This window comes from Geotrypetes seraphini, chromosome 2, assembly GCF_902459505.1.
Source record: "Geotrypetes seraphini chromosome 2, aGeoSer1.1, whole genome shotgun sequence".
Classification (NCBI taxonomy): domain Eukaryota; kingdom Metazoa; phylum Chordata; class Amphibia; order Gymnophiona; family Dermophiidae; genus Geotrypetes; species Geotrypetes seraphini.
The window spans coordinates 379622475-379647755 of record NC_047085.1 but is presented as its reverse complement, the minus strand read 5'-3'; the positions used below and the strand labels follow the sequence as shown (position 1 = coordinate 379647755).

At 43.9% G+C, this 25281-nt stretch overlaps 1 protein-coding gene across 1 annotated transcript in view; it reads left to right on the top strand.

The window, feature by feature from the left end:
• SLC39A6 (solute carrier family 39 member 6) overlaps positions 1-20760 on the top strand; it is a 100648-nt gene extending 79888 nt beyond the window's left edge. The window contains exons 8-9 of the mRNA XM_033930654.1: positions 11677-11867; positions 19667-20760. Coding sequence (XP_033786545.1) covers positions 11677-11867; positions 19667-19819 — 344 coding nt within the window. The 3' untranslated portion in view covers positions 19820-20760. The remainder of the gene's footprint in view (positions 1-11676; positions 11868-19666) is intronic.
• Positions 20761-25281: the final 4521 nt, after the last annotated feature.

Sequence of the window (25281 nt, the reverse complement as noted above, 5' to 3'; positions counted from 1 at the left end):
GTCATGGGGCATAAAGTCAGAGCGATGGTGGCGTTTGTCGCTTTCCTCAGGTCCACGCCTATTGAGATCTGCAAGGCCGCCACGTGGTCCTCGGTTCATATATTCACCTCTCACTACTGTCTGGATACCTTTTCCAGGAACGATGGCCGGTTCGGCCAGTCGGTTTTACGTAATCTGTTCTCCTAATTTGCCAACTCTCCCTCCATTCCTTTCTGGTTAGCTTGGAGGTCACCCACATGTCGAGAATATGCTGCCTGCTTGTCCTGGGATAAAGCACAGTTACTTACCGTAACAGGTGTTATCCAGGGACAGCAGGCAGATATTCTCGCAACCCTCCCACCTCCCCGGGTTGGCTTCTTTGCTAGCTATCTGAACTGAAGACCACGTTGAGGAGACACGCCATTTAGCTGAGCGGGAAGGCACACGCATGCGTGGTGCAGCACTAGCAAACTTGAGATCTTCAATCAAGTTTGCTTGAAAAGCTGTCCGTGACGGGGCTCCGTGGATGACGTTACCCACATGTCGAGACTATCTGCCTGCTGTCCCTGGATAACACCTGTTATGGTAAGTAACTGTGCTTAAACCATACAACTGACAGATACACATCATCCTAAAGCCATAGTTTACATACACAAAAACAAAAAACCAACAAAAAAAAAATTAAATATCAAAATACAAAATGTAACAGAGGAACCAGATACACATCATCCTAAAGCCATAGTTTACATACACAAAAACAAAAAACCAACAAAAAAAAAAATTAAATATCAAAATACAAAATGTAACAGAGGAACCAGATACACATCATCCTAAAGCCATAGTTTACATACACAAAAACAAAAAACCAACAAAAAAAAAATTAAATATCAAAATACAAAATGTAACAGAGGAACCAGAGTAAATTCAAAAGAAGTACACTTCTCCCTCCGTATTCACTGTGATAGGGGATTAACAGACCTGTGAATACAGAGAAACTGCAAATAACTTTTTCATGTTATTCGCTGTTTTCTATTAAAAACCATCGTGAATATGGTGAAACCGCAAATAACATGGTGGGGAGACCTGGCCAATTCTTGAAGGAAAGGCAAAACATGGTGAAGAAAATGCTGGGAATCGGTGATTTTTCTCTGTAAATGCTTGGAATCAGCGATTTCTCTATGAAGCTGATGTAATTTGGGGAAGGAGCCAGCAAGCTAAAAACCACAAATAATCGAAACCGCGAATATGGAGGGAGAAGTGTAGATAAAAAATAAGCATCTATAAACAGCTTAGTTTTCAGCAACTTCTTAAAGCTGTGATGGTTAGTACATAGTCTCAGTTGACCAGTAGGCTTGTTTAAAAGAGACATGCCCGCAAGCGAGAACATTTTCAGTTTCGTTGTTACATATTGTACATTCTCAGCTGTCTGAGCTACTAATCTCATGCTCCCTTCAGATTATAGTGCTCTATTCGGTCTATAAACCTCCCAGAGAAACTGAAACCATTAGGGTGCCGATTGATACATGATCTGGTGCACCAAAGATAACACTTAACTGGATTCTTTGTTCTATCGGCAACCAATGAAGGCTTTTCAGTATGGGGGTTATATGTGTTGTTCTTTTAACCCCACTAATCAGCCTAGCTGCTGAATTCTTCAGTAACATTGTCTAAGCCTTACTGGGTCAGACCAATGGTTCAGAAGAGACGGTCTGACTTTGGAAGAACCCTGTTTATCTTATATATCCTGTAATATTAATTCAAAATGCATTAGAAATTGTTGGTCAGGCTCCATTGGAATTTGGTTGTGAAACCAAGATAGCACATGAGTGGAGAAAAACTAGAAAAGCTCCTCATTATTTGCATGTGACAGTGACTTGGGGTGATTTACAGCCCTTAGAATTTGTACTGATTAGCATAAGAAAAGCAGGCCCTGTTTGGTAAACGGAAAAAGCAATACTGGAAAGTTCCACAGTGAATGAGATTCCGAGAATATATGTGGAGGATCTGGACCAGATGCAAAAAATGTCTTCTTTTGCTCTCTCTCTATATATCTATATCTATATAGATATATCTATATCTACATCTATCTATCTAAATATAGATATATAGATATAAATATATAGAGAGAGAGCAAAAGAAGAATGAATAGCTGTGACATCTGCCACGAGGTTGGCGTATGGTTAAGATGAAACAAGGGAAGAAGAAAAAGAAAGACATGCTTGAACATGTCCCTGATACCCCAAAACTTGCCCAGGTTGAGAGAGCTAATGCCTCAGAGAATCTTAGTTTCTCAATCTTGGTTTTGCGATTACATCTGTGTGCCCAGAAAAATGTCAGGAAGAAGCAGGGTATATGGAAAAAAGCTGAAGAAATTTTTTTTTTTTTTTTTTAGTTAAATTTAAATTCTCCTAAGGTACTTCAATCTTCTTATAGTTTTGATTATTTTCTCTCAGCAGGGTGGACCATATAGTATATGTTAACTGTACATGTATAACGCTATGTACGCCTGTAATCGCTATAAAAAAGAGAAACAGTAGAAGTACGGTGAGAGTAGCAGTCCCGAAACTGGAGACCTAGCCGTCCTTGAGCTTCCCGCCATCCTCACCAAAACTGGGTGTGGGAGGGTGGTAGAAGATAAGTTATTTTGAAGGAAAAATGACCTCCAAACACCATCTTCTTCGGATAGAGAGCCGCTGCCGCTAATGAAGGAGTTGAACAATGTTCCAGTGTTAGGATCTCCTTTTACTTTTGGCCTGCCTAGTCTGGAGTTTATTTTTTTTAGGCGGCATTGGCGGTAGTTGGCTTCCCTTCCCTTGTGGTACCGAGTCAGGGCCCTGGGAGGGAAGCGAGCAAGCAGCAAAGCCTGTGGCTATGGTGTCTTCATGGAACTGTTGGCTTGAAGCGCTGAAAGAGAACCGCCGCCTATTGCGATTTGTCAGAGAAAGGAGAAAACAAAAAACAAACTCCGTACAGGTCCTATCACCTACCTTCAAAACTACTGTCACTGTTTCTGTGGCTACAGTAGAAAAATCACTGTTGTGTGAGGGTTGTTTTGGGGTTTTGGGTTTATTTGTGGTTTTTTTTTTTTTTTTTTTGAAAAGGTAGATGAGCGTTGTTTGTGAGCGAGCACTGAGATCTTGTCATCCGTTGGCCTGCCGAGTCTGCCGTGTTCTTGCTCTCTTGATGGCTTTGGCGATAAGCAGCTTCCCTCCCCTTGTGGTACCGAGTCAGGGCCTTGGGGGAGGGGGCAATTGGCACAGTGGGCGGCTACGTCGCTTGCTTAGGAGTTCCAGTGCAAAGAGTCGCTGTTGTCTGCTGGCCACAGCTCCATGTTAAAGACACCGATGTTGGAGGTGATGGTCTCGTTCCATCCTGAGGAGGTTAAATCATCAAAACTGTTTTATTGAGCTCAAGAAGAAACAGTACAAAACATAGAAAAATACAAAAAGCAAGCTCATAGTTTGTCAGTTCAAAACACTACACTATGGTGCCCCCCCCACCCATACCACTTCACTACAAACAATAAGAAACCACCAAACTGCATGAGAAACGCAGAGTGAATACAGTATACAACCCCTCCCACCCACCCCAATCCCCAGTCATCCTTCAAGTCCAGTCATAAAGAATCAATCCAGAACTTGCAAACATCAGGTACAGAAAGAAGTCCACACAACAGATCAACAGTTCAGAAGGTGGCTACGTACTACCAGAGTCATAGTATTCTAAAAAGGCTCCCAGGTAACGTTGAAAAGTACGGCCAGGAAGGGAAGAGAAGTCCTGGATATTGCGACGTTCCCACGTCAGAAGGGTGATAAGGGGACAACGCCAGAGCGAGTAGTCAGGACTCTCCACCTCCAGCCACGTGAGCAAGATGCACTTGAGGGCTATCATCACAGTCCACTGGAGAAAGGCAGCAGTCCTCGGTTTCCTAGGAGATAAATGAAGGGGAACACCAGAAAAGAACAAGGGGGAACGGTGATTAACAACTTTCCATATATTTTCAACAAAGCAAAAAATGGCCTCCCAAAAGGACTGAATAGCTGGGCAGGTCCAGAACATATGGCCCAGTCCAGCGTCCGGGGCATCTCAGCAGGGACAAGCAGCAAACGCCCGGAACTCCGATAGGTGGGCCCTCTTGGGAGATATATACAAGCGTAAAACTAATTTATAATGTTGTTCCCAAAAAGTAGTATACAGAGGTACCTCGGTTTACGAGTGCACCGGTTTGCGAGTGTTTTGCAAGACGAGCAAAACATTCGCAAAATCGGCACCTCGGAAACCGAGCGCGCTTCGATTTGCGAGCGCCCCCATTGCGAACCGGCACCCTCCCCCCCGCGATCCATCACCCCCCCCCCGCCGCCATCGTGCCTCCCCCGCTGCCATCGGGCACCCCCCGCTGCGACCTGAGGTCCCCCCAACCCACCCGAACCCTCTTCTTACTTTTCTGTAGCCTCCGCAGCGGCACCGACACCAACATGTCCTGTGCGTGTGGTGCCTGAAGATCTGCTTCCTATGCAAGGCCTGAGAGTTCATGTCGAACGTGAACTCTCACGTCGAACGTGAACTCTTAGGCCTTGCACAGGAAGCAGATCTTCAGGCACCACGCACAGGACATGCTGGTGCTGGTGCCGCTGCGGAGGCTACAGAAAAGTAAGAAGAGGGTTCGGATGGGTTGGGGGGACCTCAGGTCGCGGCGGGGGGGGGGCCTTCGGGGGGGAACAATGCCGGTTCTCGTGGGAGGGGGGAGCAGCGCTGCTGGCCTCGGGGGGGGGAAGGTGGGGGGGGTGGAAACATATTCAAGCAAGTTTCCCTTACTTCCTATGGGGAAACTTGCTTTGATATACGATTTGATTTTGGATTATATTTGATTTTGGATTACGAGCATGCTCCTGGAACGGATTATGCTCGTAATCCAAGGTACCACTGTATTTGCAAAAAGCAGGCAATCTGCGTACAGCACAAAGTACAACATCATCAGGCAAATCTACAGAAAGATCACGGGCCCAAGCGTCCCATAAACGGACATAATCAAGCAGGGGAGAATCATCCTTCAAGTGTCTATGATGGAATTTAAGAGGAACAGAATGCTGGGATCCTATGGTGAAAGCCGTGGACAGTAGCTCCTTACAAGAAGCCGTCAGATGACAGGGAGACAGAGTTGCATGTAATGACGAAGTTGCATGTAAGCAAAGCCATTCGTTCGAGGGAGATTGAATTCTAAACATAATGATTCAAAAGATTGAGCTTCCCATCATCTTCCACCACCTGAAACAGATTTTGAATCCCCCCCTGCTTCCCAACGGGCAAAACTGACCCCAACCACCCCAGACAGGATGAGGAGGTTAAATATCTTATTGCCTGCCGATTCTGCCGTTTTTGTTTTTGTTTTTTTTTCCAGACAGCATAGAAACATAGAAAGATGACGGCAGAAAAGGGCCACAGCCCATCAAGTCTGCCCACTCTATTGACCCACCCCATTGAGTGCTAGTGACCCAGTTCCTTAACTTGACCCTCGTAGGGATCCCACGTGTATGTCCCATTTATTCTTAAAATCAAGCACGCTGGTGGCCTTGATCACCTGCACCGGAAGTTTGTTCCAGTGATCTACCACCCTTTCTGTGAAGAAATACTTCCTTGTGTCACCACTAAATTTCCCCCCTCTGAGTTTGAGGGGGTGCCCCCTTGTGACCGAGGGTCCCTTGGGAAAGAATATATCGTTTTCCATCTCGACGCGACCAGTGACGTACTTAAATGTCTCAATCATGTCGCCCCGTTCTCTGCGCTCCTCCAGGGTATAGAGCTGCAGTTTGCCCAGTCTTTCTTCGTATGAGAGACCCTTGAGTCCGGCGACCATCCTGGTGGCCATCCGCTGGACCGATTCAGCTCGAAGCACATCTTTCCGGTAATGTGGCCTCCAGAATTGCACACAGTATTCCAGATGAGGTCTCACCATGGTTCTGTAGAGTGGCATTATGACTTCAGGTTTGCGGCTGACAAAGCTTCGATTGATACATCCCATCATTTGCCTTGCCTTAGATGAGGCCTTCTCTACTTGTTTAGCAGCTTTCATGTCTGCACTGATGATTACCCCCAAGTCCCGTTCCTCTGACGTCCTAGCTAGCGTCCTAGCTAGCATCAGCGGCTGTTGACTGCCCTCCCCTTGCAGTACCAAAACAGGGCCGTGGGGAGAGGGAGCAATCATTGTTGAAGTGTGCGTCTTCAATGCCTTCCTCAAAGTTCTGGTGGCTGTCAGCTTCCCTCCCTTTGCGGTATTGAAACAGGGCCCTGGGGGGAGGGAGCAAGTGGAAGTCTTCGACGGTACAGCCTGAAGTGCCACTGAGGGGGAACCACTGTCCATTGCGGCTCTCCTGTCAGCCGCCGAAAAACGCCCTCCCAGTCCTAGCATCTACCTGTAAGAAACTGGCGCTCCAGATTGACGTTGAACGTAAGCATAGGAGACCCACCCCCCCTTCTTCAATTTCTTCATCCTCTTCTTTTTTTTTAACCGACAGGGCAGTTTTACATCTACCCCTCACCTCACCCTGAAGAACAGATTCCAGATACTACAGGATGGGACTGCCGAGGAGGAACAGGATGAGGTCCAACCCGAGGCTCCAGTTCCAGAGACTTCTGATCAACCCCCCCCCCCCCCCCCCCCCCGAAGAAGCGCAGAGTTGTGGTCATTGGGGACTCCATGCTGAGGGGCACTGAGGGACCAATATGTAGACCAGATATACAGTCAAGGGAGGTATGTTGTCTGCCTGGAGCCAGGATCCGAGTTGTCACCACCTGTCTAGATAGACTACTCACGCCTCAAGACCACTTCCCCATGCTTCTTATCCTCGTCGGAACGAACGACACGGCCAGGAACACCCCAGAGAATATACCCATAGACTTTGGAGCCTTGGGTGAGAAGCTGAGGCAGACGGGAGCACAGGTGGTCTTCTCATCGATCCTCCCAGTTAGAGGCAAGGGAAGAGCCAGAGATGAGCGCATCCAGAGGACCAACGAGTGGCTACACGGATGGTGCAGGGAGATGAACTTCGGATTCCTGAACCATGGAGAGGCAGTACAGGGACTTCAGGGACCAGACGGACTTCATCTAACCAGCAGGGGTAAGAACGTCTTCGGTCACCGACTAGTCCGTCTGCTTCGAAGGGCTTTAAACTAGGTAAGTTGGGGGAGGGTTCCTGTGCAGTAGGTAACTATCCTGAGGAAGAGAGCCACAGCTCCACTTCTGAGTCCGAGGTAAGTGCTCACTTTGCTAACAATACCAAGTCCAAGGTAAGTACTCACATTGCAAATAATTCTGAGTCCGCATTGCTAACAATACCAAGTCCAAGGTAAGTACTCACATTGCAAATAATTCTGAGTCCGTAATAAATGCTCACATTGCAAACAATTCTTTAGGGGGCAAACTAACTCGGACGGGAAACTCCCCACAGGGTCCTAGCAATCACAAGGCATGGAGGGCTATGTATGTCAATGCACACAGTTTAGGCAATAAAATCCTGGAACTGGAGACCGAGATAATAAATGCTGACCTAGATGTGGTGGCGATTTCCGAAAGTTGGTTCATGGACTCTCATGGGTGGGATATGGCTATACCGGGTTACAACTTACTTCATCAAGACAGAGAGGGCAAGTTAGGAGGAAGGGTAGCGCTATACACTAGGGAGGACATTAAAACTACAAGAATCACGGAGGTCAAGTACTCCAGGGAATCCCTCTGGGTAAACCTAGCCAGAGGCAAAGAAAAGTGTCTGTATCTTGGTGTAATATACAGACCACCAAGACAGCTGGAAAACAAAGACATAGAATTAATCCATGACATAGAGAATATCACTTTAAGGGGGGGACACTGTACTGCTAGGGGACTTCAACATGCCGGATGCAGATTGGAACACGCTCACAGCGACAACTAGCGCCAGCAGAAGGCTTTTATCCACCATTAAAGAAGCACAACTCAAACAACTGGTATTGGAGCCCACTAGGGCACAGGCGATTTTGGACCTGGTACTCACCTACGGAGAAAGCGTATCGGAGGTCTCGGTAGGCGATAAGTTAGCCTCCAGTGACCACAACATGGTATGGTTCAACCTCAAGAAAGATTTCACTAGATCAAGCACGACAACAAGAGTACTCAACTTTCGAGGCACTGACTTCAAACGCATGGGAGATTTCGTCCATCACGCACTACAAATCCAAGCTGTGGCCAATAATGTGGAGGATATGTGGTCAACCTTGAAATCTATCTTACATGTAGCAACGAACCGATACATAAAATCAGCAAGCAAACGGCGAAGAAACAATAGACCCCACCGCAGAGATCTCAGATCTCGTTAAAGAAAATAAATTAGCATTCATTTCCTACAAACATTCAGAGACAAGGGAGGCTAAATTGGAATACATGGCCAAATCTACAGCGGTGAAAGCGGCAGTCATAGAGGCCAAGCATCAAGCTGAGGTAAACCTAGCAAGGAACATCAAGAAGGGCGACAAATCCTTCTTCAGGTATATTAGTGACAGAAAAAGAAATACTGATGGGATAGTGCACCTTAGGAAATCAGATGGGAAGTATGTAGAATCGGATTCAGACAAAACCGAACTACTAAATGGATATTTCTGCTCGGTCTTCACCTGCGAGGCACCGGGGTCCAGTCCACAGTTGCAGGCAAAGCAAAGTTCAGAAGACCCGTTTCGGGATTTTGAGTTTACTTCCAGAGACGTCTACGACGAATTATCAAGACTCAAGGTGAACAAAGCAATGGGGCCGGACAATCTACATCCCAGGGTGCTCAGTGAACTCAGGGACGTCCTAGCGGAACCGTTATCAGTACTCTTCAATCTGTCCCTGAGCACGGGAATAGTGCCCTTGGACTGGAAAACAGCTAACGTTGTTCCTCTGCACAAAAAGCGTTGCAGGACAGAGGCTGCGAATTACAGACCGGTGAGTCTCACATCGGTAGTGAGTAAACTCATGGAAACACTCATCAAACGCAAATTAGATATGATACTAGACGAGGAGGAACTACGCGATCCCCACCAACATGGATTCACCAATCTCATTAGTTTCTTTGACTGGGTAACAAGGAAACTAGATATGGGAGAATCCCTGGACGTCGTGTACTTGGACTTCAGCAAAGCCTTTGATAGCGTCCCCCACCGCAGGCTATTGAGCAAGATGAAATCGATGGGATTAGGTGAAACACTTACACATGGGTCCACGATTGGCTGAGTGGTAGACTTCAGAGGGTGGTGGTTAATGGTACCATCTCTCAAACGTCGGAGGTGACCAGTGGGGTGCCGCAGGGTTCGGTCTTGGGCCCGATCCTTTTCAACATATTCGTAAGAGATATGACTCAGGGGCTTCAAGGTAAAATAGCATTATTCGCCGATGATGCCAAACTATGTAACATTGTGAGTAACGGCAGTCTGTCCGACAGAATGACGCAAGACCTGCTTTTATTGGAACTTTGGTCCTCGACCTGGCAGCTTAGCTTCAGCGCTAACAAATGCAAGGTCATGCACCTGGGCAACAATAATCCGTGCAGAACGTACACATTAAATGGTGAAACCTTAGCAAGGACTACAGCAGAACGGGATTTGGGGGTGATCATCAGTGAAGACATGAAAACGGCCAATCAAGTGGAGAAGGCTTCATCCAGGGCTAGGCAAATGCTGAGTTGTATCCGGAGAAGCTTTGTTAGTCGGAAGCCCGACGTCCTAATGCCCTTGTACAGAACCATGGTGAGGCCTCATCTGGAGTACTGCGTACAATTCTGGAGGCCATATTACCGTAAAGATGTGCTAAGAGTCGAGTCGGTACAGCGAACTTTGGTCCTCGACCTGGCAGCTTAGCTTCAGCGCTAACAAATGCAAGGTCATGCACCTGGGCAACAATAATCCGTGCAGAACGTACACATTAAATGGTGAAACCTTAGCAAGGACTACAGCAGAACGGGATTTGGGGGTGATCATCAGTGAAGACATGAAAACGGCCAATCAAGTGGAGAAGGCTTCATCCAGGGCTAGGCAAATGCTGAGTTGTATCCGGAGAAGCTTTGTTAGTCGGAAGCCCGACGTCCTAATGCCCTTGTACAGAACCATGGTGAGGCCTCATCTGGAGTACTGCGTACAATTCTGGAGGCCATATTACCGTAAAGATGTGCTAAGAGTCGAGTCGGTACAGCGAATGGCCACCAGGATGGTCTCGGGGCTCAAAGATCTATCATACGAAGAAAGGCTGAACGAATTGCAACTATACTCTCTCGAAGAACATAGGGAGAGAGGAGACATGATAGAGATATTTAAGTATGTCACTGGTTGTATCGAGGTAGAAGATGATATTTTCCTTCTTAAAGGACCCTCGGCCACAAGAGGAACCCGCTGAAAATAAAGGGCGGGAAGTTTCATGGCGTCACCAGGAAATATTTCTTCACCGAAAGAGTGGTTAATAGCTGGAATAAGCTCCCAGTGCAGGTGTTCGAGGCCAGCAGCGTGTCGGATTTTAAGAACAGATGGGATGCTCATGTCAGATCTCTACAAGGGAAAGGTCATCAGAGAGCGATTAAATAGGGGGGTGGGTCAATGGTGTGGGCAGACTTGATGGGCCTCTGCCTTTTTCTGCCATCACTTTCTATGTTTCTAACGCTACAGGATTTTTTATTTATGAGCTTTGAAGTCCTCTCGAGTAGTAAAAGCTACTTGGTTTAAATTTCAAACCCTCTTTATTTTCTTAATGAACTAATTAATTTTATCTAACTAAGGGAACTAAATCTTATTAAATTAATAATTCTTTCCTGAAGAGAGAGGGGAGAGCTCGACCATTCAGGAACGACAGAGAAAAAACTGACAATTGGAGGGGAGGGGCTGTAGGTGTAGGGACTCCTGCACATGCCCAGTAAGCTCAAAAGCTTATTTAGCTAGGGGAGAGTACCGACGTACAGGCTTGGAGGACTTCACCAACAAGTGTGCCTGCATATCCCCTGTTTGTCTCCAGAGAATAGCCCTTGCATGATTTCATAGAGCTGTTATCTCTCACCCGCCACCCTTTGCTTCACACCCTTGACTGTAAGAGGGTGTTGTCTTTTTACCTCCAACGCACCCAGTCTCATCGAACGACTCCTCAGCTCTTCCTATCTTTTGATCCCAGTCGGTTGGGCCGCCCTGTTTCCAAGCGTACCGTGTCCAACTGGTTGGCTGCTTGTATTTCCTTCTGCTACGCTCAGGCTGGTCTCCCGCTGCCGGTACGGGTCACGGGGCATAAAGTCAGAGCGATGGCGGCGTCTGTCGCTTTCCTCAGATCCACATCTATTGAGGAGATCTGCAAGGCCGCCACGTGGTCCTCGGTTCATACATTCACCTCTCACAACTGTCTGGATACCTTTTCCAGGAACAACGGCCATAGACATTCTGAAACTTTCCTCAGGTTCACTCAGACATGCTGTACTTGTATTATTTGTAATTCCTGTGTGGATTTCATATAGGCATCATAATTCCCTGGTTTAGTTTTAGTGATGATAGGACTAACTTGAAAGGAGCTATTAAATGGTTTTAAACAATATTGTCAGTACTAAATGAAATTTAAAATGTTTCACTGCAAGAAGAGGATCTTAAGATTTGTCAACAGAATCATTTTTACTTGGTCTGCATACCACATTATAAAAATACGTACAATTTGTATTTTCTCTGCAGGTGATTTTGCTGTACTTCTAAATGCTGGCATGACTGTGAAGCAAGCATTTTTCTATAATTTATTGTCAGCTATGCTGGCATACTTTGGAATGGTTACTGGAATTCTTGTTGGCCACTATGCAGAAAATATTACATTATGGATATTTGCACTTACTGCGGGGTTATTCATGTATGTAGCTCTTGTTGACATGGTAAGTATGGAATTTCCAATGCTAATACTTTTGTCCTTCTAACATATTTTTGTGTATGCCATCAGTTTTATTCATTTTATAATGCTGCTGAAAAACAATCGGTAAACTATTTTACAAATGGGAAAGTGTTGAATATAATCACTTAGAATGGAACACATCGAATAGCACCAGAAATATATTTGAAAAACCTGTTAGTACTTTTATTCTATTTCATATACAATGTAGCAAATAAAATGGATTGTTAGTTTTAAATTTGTTCATGTTTAGAGAAAATAAAATAAGACAGTTGAGTCTAGTGACCACGCATAACCAAATAGACATCATTTCCGGAACTTTCAGAAAAAGGCAAAACGCTTGCCATGGGTATGCATGACAATATTTGTACTGCAGCAACTCTGTGGCTCTCCTTGATTCCTGTTTATTCTCCAAATTGTTTGAAAAGGAGATATTTTGTTTTCTTTATTTCCTATTGTAGTGTGACAGGCACATCACTCCTGAACTCTTAGGTAATCAATCCCTTCCTGTGAGATCTGTGTAGAGAACCTCATTAGCATCTTCTTCGCTCCACCTCCCATCACTCTGAGCTCTCCTGTACCTCCTCATTTTCTCTCTACATGCGAGATGGTAGACACCTATCTGTTCTGCTCGAGTTTATTTTTAATTTAATTTGGGTATTATCATCCGATCCATGTCCATGCTGCAGAGGTATCCAGCTTGGGATATCTGAGGTCAGAAGTCTGTAGCCAAGGAACAGAATGCTTTGCAGTGCACCCATTTGGCAGGCCTACACTAACAGTCGGAAGCTCAGGGACTGGTCCCTTAGGAGCAAGGCTCACCCCAGGTTCTGTGCGTAGTGGTCTTCAGTACAGGCTGAGTTAGCTCTGTGGCATTTTTATTTAAAACCTGGATTAGGGTAGACTGCATTCCTTCCCTTCTGCGCATGTAGGTTTTGCTGAGGGTTGAAGTTTCCAGCTGGTCAGAGGGCTGGAGAAGCAGTCAGAAGAAGCAAGCATTCCAGTTTCCAGGCTCATTTGAGGCAGAAGTTTCCCCATCTCTCTGGCTGTTGTTTCAGCCTTGGCTCCCAGCACAAGCATGTCACAGTGAGTGCAATTATATGAGTATAATTATATGTCAATCCTGACATATAATTGACAGCCTGGGAAGAAAATCATGGGGAGAGGGTGTCCTGGAAAGTAATTTTTGTTTTGTTTTTTTTGGTCTGAGGTTAGAGCTAGGGTTCCCTATCTCTAAAATCCCATGAGGGTCATCTCTCTGCCTCAAAACACCTCGATTCTGCTTGAAATCAGGGTTTATTGTAACCTCTTCACCCACCCCAGTCCCCTTTGCTCTCTCCAGCCCCATGCTGGCGCTTTAATGTAAACAAAATACTGTTTAACACCAGCTCTGGCAGAATACACATTTAAAATCTGACACATAATCACAAAATGGAAAAAAAAAGATTTATTTCTACCTTTATTGTCTGGTCTTTTTATTATTCAAATCATGTTAATCCTAAGCTCTGGTTTCTGTTTGTCTTTTATTATCTCGCTCGCCAGGGTCTCCTGCCCATTTGACATTTTCTTCTTTCACCGTGCTCACCATCCATCTTCCATCTCTGTACCTTCCCTTCCACTGCCATATACAACATTTATATTTCTTTCCCACTGTCTACCATCTCTCTCTCCCTCCCTGCTTTGTGCCCTGGATCAAAGCTCTCTATTCCCCTTCATGCAACATCTCTCCCTTCCTCTCCTCCATTATCATGTACACTATTTCTTTCTCCCCATGCACCTTCTCTCCCTGCCCTCTATCCTATGTCCATTTCTCCCTCTCTCTTCTTTATGCATATCTCCCTACCCTCCACCATATGCAGGATATCTCCCTTTCACTCCTTTCTACTTTTGTTGCATCTCTCCCTTCCTCTTCTCCAACCCATAACCACCTAGTCTTCCTCTCTCCCTAGTCTTCTTCCCCCGCACATCTACGTGCAGCAGGTTTTCATCCCTCCTTCCTATCCCCTGTACAGCAGCTTTCCATCCCTCCTATTCCTCTGTGCAGCACCTCCTGACTGACAACCCCCTTCCAGCCTCCTAAAGTAGCAGCAATGTGGCGGTGACTAGCTTTGCTAAGGTAGTGTGGTGAACAGTCTTGTCGCAGCCTGCCCGCCAGGGCTCATCTCTGCTGCGTCATCAGTGACATGGCAGAGGTAAGGCCCCAGCAGGACAGGCCAAGAGAAGTCTGTTTACTGCGCTGCATCTGTCAAGCCACTGCTGCTACGTAAGAGGTCCGGAGGTATGCCTGGAGTCAGGAGTCACTGAATTGGCAAGTCCAATTTTTTTTTTAAAGTTAATCTATTCACCGAGGTGGATCGATTCGAATCGGGCAACACTAATCTGCAAAAGCAACAGCGTGCTGAGGTTGTGATCCAATTCCTGGGACTTGTTGAGAAAGATCAAAGTATTCTGAAGAGAACTGTCATTGGCGACGAGACATGGGTGCATCACTGCGACCCAGAGAGCAAAAGACAAAGTATGGAGTGGAGACACCGGTTTTCTCTAGCAAAGAAGAAATTTAAATGTCAGCCCTCCTCTCGGAAAATCATGTTAATCTTTTGGGACATCGAAGGGGCATATTCTGGCGCATTTCAAAGCTCTCGGGTGAACAGTGAAAATTACTGTGCGTTGCTGCACAATGAACTTAAACCTGCAATTCGCAGCAAAAGAAGAGGAATGTTGTCCAAAACAGTCTTGCTGCACTATGACAATGTACATCCTCGTACAGCAGCAGTGACAGAAGAGACAGTTCAACAGCTTGAGTTCGAATGTCTTCCACATCCTCTTTACAGCACAGATCTGGCACCTAGCGATTACCACATCTTCGATCCACTGAAGGAGACGCGAGGTCACAGATTCACCTCTGATGATGAAGTAAAGAAAGCTTCAGGCTTCAGGAGCAGCCAAAAAACAACTTTTCTGCAGAAGCTTGTGAAATAAGCAACAAATGCATCATGGTGCATGGGGACTATGTGGGAAAGTGATATATTTTAGTTGCTCGCAGTTAAATGTACAAGGTGCTACCCAAAAGTTCGGGGAATTCAATTGTAAAAAAAATTGCTTACCGAAACTCCTAGTTTTCATCGTCTCCTTTAAAGTAGTCTCCTTCAGAATGTATACAGCGATCCAAGCATTTTTCCCTTGAGTCCATGCATATATGGAAGTCATCTTGGGTGAGTGCCTTGAGGACCATCGGCGAATTGGATCTCTTCAATCGTGTTTAAAATGGCGCTCTTTTAGTCGTAATTTCATTTGGGTAATAGGAAAAAATCACAGGGGGCAAGGTCTGATGCGGCAGAGAAAAGGCCCTACCGAGGCTGGCTGCGAGCAGCCTGTTTACAGTGCTGCCACTGCTGACTGACTGCCGTTGCTGCTTTAGGAGAGCCACAGGTACAAAATTCCAGCTCTACAATGTAAGATGGGGGATTCATCAGAGGTCAGAGCTGTGCAGAGAAAGGGAGGACAGATGGGGGTGGGGGGTGGTAAGAGGTGGACCAAATGTGTGGTTGGGGAAGGTGGAAAGGACATGAATGCTGAACCTGCAGGGTGAAGGACACGGGAGAGAAGATGGATGCTGGGCTCATAAGTGGTTTTTTTTGTTTGTTTTTGCTTTTATTTACTGAGGTTATGGTATGGGGTATATAGTATTAGGTCTATTTTTAATAGTAACTCTCAAGCAACCAGAAATTACATTTATTCCTAGCATATTCTCACACACAGACACTTGAAGAGTGAATCGCAACTTTAAAGTTTAGAAAGTTCTCGATCAGCCTGCGCAAGTGCCTTCATGCCTGATATAGGTGCGCGGTCCCTCAGTTTCTTAGTTTCTGCGGAGCTAAGAAGATGCGTTTCAGTGGCCGTTGAAAACATTTTTGCCTTCCCGCTCTCGCATTTGAGACTTTTTAGTCACTTGCATGTTATTTTTTACTTTACTTTTCTTTTCTTTATCTTTGGTTAAAAAAAAAAAATCCTTTTTTACTTTATCCCTTGAGGTTTCTGGCCTGGCAGAGCCTGTTTGTCCACCTTGGCCACCGGTATTAATTTGGCCGAGGTGGTGTTCCCATCGATGTAACATCCGCTGACGGGATTTAAGAAATGTGGTCTCTGTGCTAAGCCCATCTCTATGACTGACCCATATCGCTGGTGCTTCTAGTGTTTGGGGCCAGAGCACCGCTCTGAGACCTGCACGCGCTATTCTTCCCTTCAGAAGAGAACTTTAAAAAACCACCTTCAACAGCAACAATTGTTCGGTGTCGCTAGGAAGGGGAGCCGACATCGTTACCGGCACCAACCAAGACAACACCGGCAGAGTCTTCGGACCTGCCTCCAGTGACCCATCATTTTGTGAGTAAGCCGGCTAAGAATCCTTCCCCTACTCCTTCTGGGACTCAGGCCAAATTAGCAATGAGCCAAGTCCTGCCGACCTAGAAGAAGTCCCGTAAGCGCCCAGTCCCAATTTCGGTGAGTGCTTCGACAGCGGTACCGGTGCTCTCCCTCAAGCAAAAGATTGATAATCTGTTTATGGAGGAATTGGGTGAGCATTTCTAAATGTAGGTGCTGACGCAGCTTATGCCCATGTCGACACAGACTCTTCCGGTGCGGGTCCAGTTTGAGCAACTCACGACACCAACCACATCTCATTTGGATGCTCCACCGGTGCGGAGATCGACACAGGAGTCAATTGTTACATCTCCACAGCACCAGTTGTCCTCGATGCAAACATCTAGAGTAGTGATCTGGTGTGGTCTTGGAAGGCCTCTCGCAAGACCAGACACTTCATGGCTTCGGAACCGTCCCTATTCCATCCAGGATTCAAACTTATTTGGAGACTGAGCAGGAACCACTCTCTACTGAGGCTGAGTATTCTTCTGGTTCAGATTCAACTCAGCGTTCTCCTCAAGGGCCTACTTCTTTTTCTGAGAAGTTTTCTTTTTCCAGATTTTTTCGTCAAATGTCTGAAGACCTTTCCATTCCACTGGAAGCAGATTCTAAGCTTAGTAAGCAGTTCCTGGAGGTTTTAGATTAAGAACAACTTCCTCCTGTGGACCATCTATGGACACGGCCACTCAGAAGCTCTCTACACATGAGACCAGGTGGGACACATTGGTCAAACCAAAGAAGAAGCCTCAAGCTCCTCATCCTATCAAGCCTGCTGCTTCTTACCAGCACAGGTTTACTGCAAGACCTGCTCCTCCTCAACCTAGGAAGCAAAAACAGCAACCACGTCAGCACCCTAAACAGGCTGCTTAACAAAAGCCTACACAGCCTTTTTGACATGTTCCTCAGGAGCATAGCCACAGTTTCTATTCTCCAACCTTTACCTCAGCCGATCGGAGGGCAACTTCAACATTACATAAATCATTGAGAGCTCATCACTACAGATCTCTGGATTCTAGACATCATTCGTCAAGGGTATGCTTTCCGTTTTCATAACCTGCCTCCGAATTATCCTCCAAGAGAGACTATTTCGGACCCTGCACAGTCCTCTCTTCATCTTCAGGAGATTCAATCCCTCTTGCTTCTAAATGCCATCGAAGAAGTTCCTCTATCTCAACCTTTTCTTAAAAGTGTCTATATTCAAGGGGAGAAGAATTCCCTAGCAGACAACCTCAGCAGAATTCTTCAACCTCGTGAATAGACTCTCAGCTCTGCAACGCTTCATCCCATCTTTCTTCAATGGGGCACTCCACAAGTGGACTTATTTGCGGCTCCCCACAATCACAAGTTGCCCAATTTTGCTCCAAACTATACTCTCCTCACCTTCTGGATGCAGATGCTTTTCTTCTCGATTGGACGAACATATTTCTTTTATGCATTTCTGCCCACTCCTCTCATATTAAAGACTCTGTTCAAACTCAAGAGTCAGCCACCATGATTCGAATTGCTCTTTGGTGGCCCAAGCAGCATTGCTTCTCCCTTCTACTTCAACTCAGCTCCAGGGAACCAATACCTCTGCATATTTTTCATACTCTACTTACTCAGATTCAAGGATCTCTTCTCCATCCCAATCTGCACTCATTACACCTGACAGCTTGGTTTTCTTCGGGCTGAATCCGCCTGAGTTATGTCTCTCTCAGCCTGTACGCAATATTATTGACGCCTCCAGGAAACCAACCACTCGACAATGTTATCAACAAAAGTGGACTAGATATTCTTCCTGGTGTCTCCATCATCACAATACAACTTCTTGTCAGTGGACTTGGTGTTGGATTATCTTCTTCATCTGTCTGACTGGTCTCATCTACATCTATCAGAGTCCATCTGCTATTACAGTGCTATTACAGCTTTTCACATGCCAGTCCAGGTAAAGCCTCTTACTGCTCATCCTTTGGTCTCCAGGTATATGAAAGAACTTTTCAATGTGAAACCACCTCTCAAACCTCCTCTAGTTGTTTGGGACCTTAATGTGGTTCTTTCCAGACTAATGAAGCCTCCATTTGAACCAATGGCCACGACTCACCTCAAGTATCTCACCTGGAAAGTTGTTTTTCTCATTTCACTCACTTCTGCCAGAAGAATCAGTGAATTACAAGCATTGGTAGCAGACCCACTCTTCACAGTTTTTCACCATGATAAAGTGGTTCTGCAAACCCATCCCAAGTTTCTTCCAAAAGTTGTGATGGAGTTTCATCTCAATCAGTCCATTGTTCTTCCAGCTTTTTATCATTAAGCCTCATTCTCATGCAAAAGAAACAAAATTGCATACTCTGGACTGTAAACATGCTTTGGCCTATTACATTGACAAGACAAAGCCACACCGTACTTCTCCTCAACTCTTTGTCTCATTTGATCCTAACAAGTTGGGGCATCCTGTTTCCAAGAGAACGATTTCCAATTGGGTAGCTGCCTGTATATCGTTCTGCTATGCTCAGACTGGACTGCACCTGGAGAGTCGTGTCACAGCTCACAAAGACTGAGCTATGGCAGCTTCTGTAGCTTTCCTTAGATCTACTCCTTTTGAGGAAATCTGTAAAGCTGCCACTTGGTCCTCAGTTCATACATTCACCTTGTATTATTATCTGGAGTTTTTCTCTAGACAGGATGTGCATTTTGGCCAGTCTGTATTACAAAATTAATTTTCCTAAAGCCAACACACCCACCATACCATTCTGGTTAGCTTGGAGGTCACCCATGTGTGAGAATATGCTGCCTGCTTCTCCTTGGATAAAACACAGTTACTTACTGTAATGGGTGTTATCCATGGACAGCAGGCAGATATTCTCACAACCCACCCACCTCTCCTGGTTGGCTTCTTAGCTGGCTTATCTTAACTGAGGGACCGCGTGCCTCCGTCAGGCGGGAAGGCACTCGCAGTATGCATGGTGCGGGCTGATCGTGAACTTTCTAAACTTTAAAGTTGATATTCACTCTTCAAGTGTAAGTACCGGAACTCGTCAGTGATGTCACCCATGTGTGAGAATATCTAACCTGCTTTCCCTGGATAACACCTGTTATAGTAAGTAACATCTACCAATCCTCATGGGTGCCGGTTAACTGAGAGGCTACTGTAATAGGTATAGAGGCTGAGTGACTGAAGGTAGGGTGTGTCTCCATAATTGATTGTGTTTAATGGATGTATATTTAGCACTTATTAGTAGAGGTTTCCATTATTTCAGCTCTTTAATCTTAATAATTTTGTATCAGTGGCCTGACTAAAATGAAAACTGGTGTTGCTGAGTCATCCAAAGTGGCATGTTTTGCTGTGAAATATCTCTGTCAGCTTAATTTCTTTTTTATTTCCTTTAGATGCCTGAGATGTTGCATAATGATGCTAGTGATCATGGCTGCAGCCGTTGGGGATATTTTCTTTTGCAGAATGCTGGGATCCTGTTAGGTTTTGGTGTTATATTGCTAATTTCAGTGTTTGAACATAGAATTGTATTTAACATAAATCTGTAGTATACTGTTACTTTATTTTACATTCAATGCCAGAAATTGAAAGGTTTGTGATTTATTGCTGTTCAATGCAGAGTTTGTTTCACAGCCTAAGTTTTGTGAGTTTTTTTGTTTTTTTTAGTGTCTTGAAGTTACATTTGATGTAAAATGTAAAAGCTTTCATTCTGTGTATTAAATTAGCTGTTTGTTCGTTTTATAGTTCAAAATAGTAGCACTTATTTTGGTTAAGAAAACTTCCAAATGTCAAATGTACATAGCGACCATTTTTACTTTATTTATTGAACCATTCACAGCCAAATTATGCCTATTTTCTTTTCTGAATTTACCTTTGTAAACAAATATGTTGTGTAGAAATCCTAATTGTTGTAATCTGTGCATTTGTGTTCTAAAATGTTTCTGACAGGGAGAGTAATTTTTAAAAGGTATTTCCACAGGTGATGTTTTACATGCAGAAGTAGCTTTTATAGATATACCTGCACAATATGTTTCTAACCTGTGTGTCACATGTTTACCTTAACTGAAAAGAAATATTCCCTGGAGAGGTGAGAATGTGAAAGGGTTGTAGATTGTGCAAATACTTTATAAAACATGTTTGTAAAATAAACCAGGAAATGTGTGCATACCAAAAGATCAGGTGTAAATGTAAGTGCATATTTTCCCTGGAGTCATTTTCAAAGCAGAAGCATACTGTATGCATGCTTTAATCTTGAAAATTTGCCTGTGTGAAAATATTTTAATGTGTAGAGTTATAAAATTACCCCCTAAATTACTTGTGACCTTATATTAATCATTCCATCAAAAGTGAGTACCTTCTTTTTTTGGATTTTAAAGGTTTTAGGGGGTCACATTCATGTAATTGTGAAGCATCACTTATCATATAAGATAGGTACAGTAATAAACAGCAGTTGCAGAATCTTGCTCATTTGTAATTGGCTATGGAGTTATACAGTGGAACCTTGGTTTACCAGCATAATTCGTTCCAGAAGTATGCTCGTAAACCAAATTGCTCGTATATCAAAGCGAGTTTCCCTATATGAATGAATGGAAACTCGCTTGATTTGTTGCCCCGCCACCCCCCCACCCCCCTTGTGATCTGGTATCCCCCCCTTGTGATCCTGCATCCCCAGCCGAGCACCCAAACAGCATCCCTTACCCCAATTTGGCACCAGCACCAATGCACAGGATATGCCGGTGCCCGAAGATCCTCCCTCTTGGCTGGGCTGGGCCTTGAGCATCTGCGAATCAAGCGAGTTTCTCTTACTTTCTATGGGGAAACTCGCTTTGATATATGAGTAATTTGGTTTACGAGCATGCTTCTGGAACGAATTATGCTCGTAAACCAAGGTTCCACTGTATATCTAAAGTCTTGTCTCCCCATTTTACTATATCAGCTATTTTTTTTCTTCCATTTGCATCTTTGCTTTCCTGACTACATGACTCATAACTTTTCCAGATATTTTTGCCTGTCTTCCTCTTTCTGCAATCTTTTGTAATTTATGAAAGCTAACCGCTTATTCCTTACCTTCTCAGCTACTACTTTTGAGAACCAAAGCGGCCTTCTTTTCATCTTACTTTTACTTACTTGTCTCACAAAAAGGTTTGTTGCCTTTACAATCGCTCTTTTCAGTTTTGCCAATCGCATTTCCACTCCTTCCAGATGTTCCCATCCAGACAATAATTCCATGATGTAAACTCCCATCCAAACAAAGTTAGTTTTTTTAAAGTCTAGAACCTTTGCTTTTGAATGAGCCCTCTCTATACCCATCTTAATATTAAACTGTACCATGCCAGATGATCACCCACTGTAACATCAAAAACACTTTCCCTGTTTGTAAACACTAAGTCCAGTATGACCCCATCCCGCGGGGGTTCCATTACCAACTGCTGGAACAAGATTGACTGTAGTGAGATTGACACTCAGGAAAGTGATGGTATTTCCTTGTTTCTAGTGATAACATAGGTTGCTACTCAAAACAGGTTTACTGGGCAGGAGAGGCTTTTCCCAGGTTAAATTGTGCTGGCGATTAAAGAGCTAGCATTCAATGGCACTTAGCCAGATGGTTTTGCTTCTGAATATTGGCTTTGATCATTGTGTCAGTTATTGCTAGTGTCAGGACAATCTGAGAGCAGAGTAGAGGAGGAGCCAGGAGATATGCAGGCATTGATCTGTTTACCACCACCCTGCTGATCTTGAGTTAATAGCATAGCAAAAGCCACCCTCACTGTTCAGTCTAAAAATGTCTCAGGTATTTAGCAAACTGTGACTTTGTCCTGGCACAATGCAGAAATTTCAAAGTAGTGTCAGAGCTTCTTTGATCAGGCTTGAAACTAGAGGTCACTACGGTATTTGCTTAACCAATCTTGCTATATGGCATAGCAGTGATATGGCTTAACAATAGCGATTTCTTTCTCTAGGATCTGAAGTTCAGTTAAACCCAGCAACCAGAGGTTCAATTGTATTTTAATTTCTATAAATGAAAATCTTAAGTTTTAGTTTTCAACTTGTTGGAATTTGTACACACTTATTTAAAGCTCATATTGGAATTCAGTAATTTCCTCTTAATTTTAGAGGTATAAATAGCAAACATTGTTTTTTTTATATATATGAGTGATTTAACAGTTATAGTATTTTGTGGAGCAAAAAACTTAGCATCAGGCTAAGGGTTCAGTGCTAATTTTCTTTCTCTTTACACCAGCTGTTCTAATAAGAACATAAGAATAGCTTTACTGGGTCAGCCCAATGGTCCATCAAGCCCAGTAGCCTGTTCTCATGGTGGCCAATCCAGGTCACTAGTACCTGGCCAAAACCCAAAGAGTAGCAACATTCCATTCTACCGATCCAGGGCAAGCAGAGATTTCCCCCATGTCTTAATAACGGATTATGGACTTTTCCTCCAGGAATTTGCCCAAACCTTTCTTAAAACTAGCTACGCTATCCGCTTTTGCACAACCTCTGGCAAAGCATTCCAGAGCCTAACTATTCTCTGAGCAAAAAAATATTTCTTCCTATTGGTTTTAAAAGTATTTCCCTGCAGTTTCATCAAGTGTCCTCTAGTCTTTGTAATTTTTGATGGAGTGAAAAATCGATCCACTTGTACCTGTCTACTCCACTCAGGATTTTGTAGACTTCAATCATATTTCCCCTTAGCCGTCTCTTTTCCAAGTTGAAGTTTGCCCTAACCGCTTTAGTCTTTCCTCATACGAGAGGACTTCCATCCCCTTCATCATCTTGGTCGCTCTTCTTTGAACCTTTTCTAGTGCTGCTATATCTTTCTTGAGATAAGGAGATCAAAATTGAGCCCAATATTCCAGGTGAGGTCACACCATGAAGCAATACAGAGGCATTATAATAACTTTAATCATCTTAACTATCCCTTTTTTAAAATAATTTCTAGCATTTTGTTTGCTTTTTTGGCCTCCACTGCACATTGGGTGGAAGATTTAATCATATTGTCTACAATGACACCCAGATCCCTTTCTTGGGCACTAACCAACCCCCAAGGTGGACCTAGCATCCGGTAAGTGTGATTTGAGTTATTCTTCCCAATATGCATCACTTTGCATTTTTCCACATTAAATTTCATCTGCCACTTGGACTCCCAGTCTTCCAATTTCCTATGGTTATGTTGAATAAGGTAAGGTAAATTGCTTTTCTTAGTCTGATCAAAGGCTGTTGGCAGAATTCATTGGCAGGATAAGTGTGACTCTAGTCTCTTGATTTTTTTTTAATCATTCATTTCATGCACTAGAAACTATTAGTCTAATAGTCGAGGTGTAACATTCTTTTTGTAATTTGGTTACCTATGTTCATGAAGTAGTAATACAGATTGGATTAGTCATCCATTGCAAGTGTCTGATAATTTTAGCTGTAAAAGGAGCATGGCTACTAAGAAATCTGTCTAGAGTGCTATTATACTGACAGGACTGCAATCACATTGCTCTGCTCTTGTTTTCTAGTTCACTCTCTACTGCTTCTTCAGAGAATGTATCCAGCTTTTCTTTGTTGATGTAGCTGTTCTTTCTAGTGTACAATTTCCAGGCCGCTCTTCACAAACTTCAGAACTCTTTTTATGGACTTTATTTTGCCACCTTCATGTTCGTGGCTAGGAATGTGATGATGGAACTTAGGATGCTCCTTTCCAGAGCTTTGCTATGGGCTGGATTCTGCAAACATGTTCCAACAAGCTTCACTCTGGGATTGTTCCTTCCATGCATATTTTTTATCCCCATACAAGTTTTACTTAATCTTTCGTGCTAAGATGTGGCTTGAGAATGAGTAGTGGTTTTCAAGCCTGTTCTGGGGGAACGCCAACCAGTCTGATATTCAGGATACTGTCAGTATGCATGATAAAAATGTGCATGAGACTGTTCATGTAAATATTTCTCTTATATACTCACTGTAACTATCCTGCACTTGATTAGCTGGTGCATCTCTGGGGCAGGTTTCACGAGATCTAGAGGCCTTCCTGACAACAATCAAATGAAAGATTGCCTTCATTCATTGGAATTCAGTCAGTTTGAGTTGTCAAGATATTCATATTGTATATGTACAAGAGATTTTCAGGTATATTGCTTCAGTCGTAAGCAGATCTTACTTATGCATCCTGACAACCAAAGCAGATTTAAGTCTACAAAGGTTGGAAGTTCACCTACCACTGTAAGTCAACTTCTGATAGCTATGTGCAAAAGTTTAAGCATGCTGGGTAGATTATATATTTCAATGAATCCATTAATGAACAAAAGTTGGCACTGTGATACAAAGTTAAATATGAATCTTTCTGCATATTTTAATGGAAAACTACTAATGACCGATTTTGACATATTGAAAATAAATGAATGTGTCCAGTTCAAACAGTTGGACATTCAGATGATTCATTACTAAAAGTTAATGTCTAAAAATTTGGCTTTCAGTTAGGTCAGGGGTGTCCAATGTCGGTCCTCGAGGGCCGCAGTCCAGTCGGGTTTTCAGGATTTCCCCAATGAATATGCATGAGATCTATTTGCATGCACTGCTTTCAATGTATATTCATTGGGGAAATCCTGAAAACCCGACTGGACTGCGGCCCTCGAGGACCGACATTGGACACCCCTGAGTTAGGTTAAAGACAGTTCAATAGTGGAATGAATTTAATCTTTTTTAATATCTCACTGAGACAGTGAGCTACTACGCAGCTGTCTCAAAATCTGAAAATAAAGGCAATTTACTCTTATAAAGTAGCAGATGACTCGAGGGGGAAAAAATAATCCCTAAAACACTCCCAGCTAGCAAATTCAACTATTAGAAACAATCGATATTCTCCCAATATAGTGCATTAATCAATTTTTCTTGCTCATATGGAATTTTATAGCAAATGTTCCCTTCTTGGCCAAGATGAATTGTTTGCTCCTGTGGTTGCCAGAACAGCTAGTCAATTGATTTCTGTACAGCTTTACAACATACCCTTCACGTGAGCAAACCAGTCTTT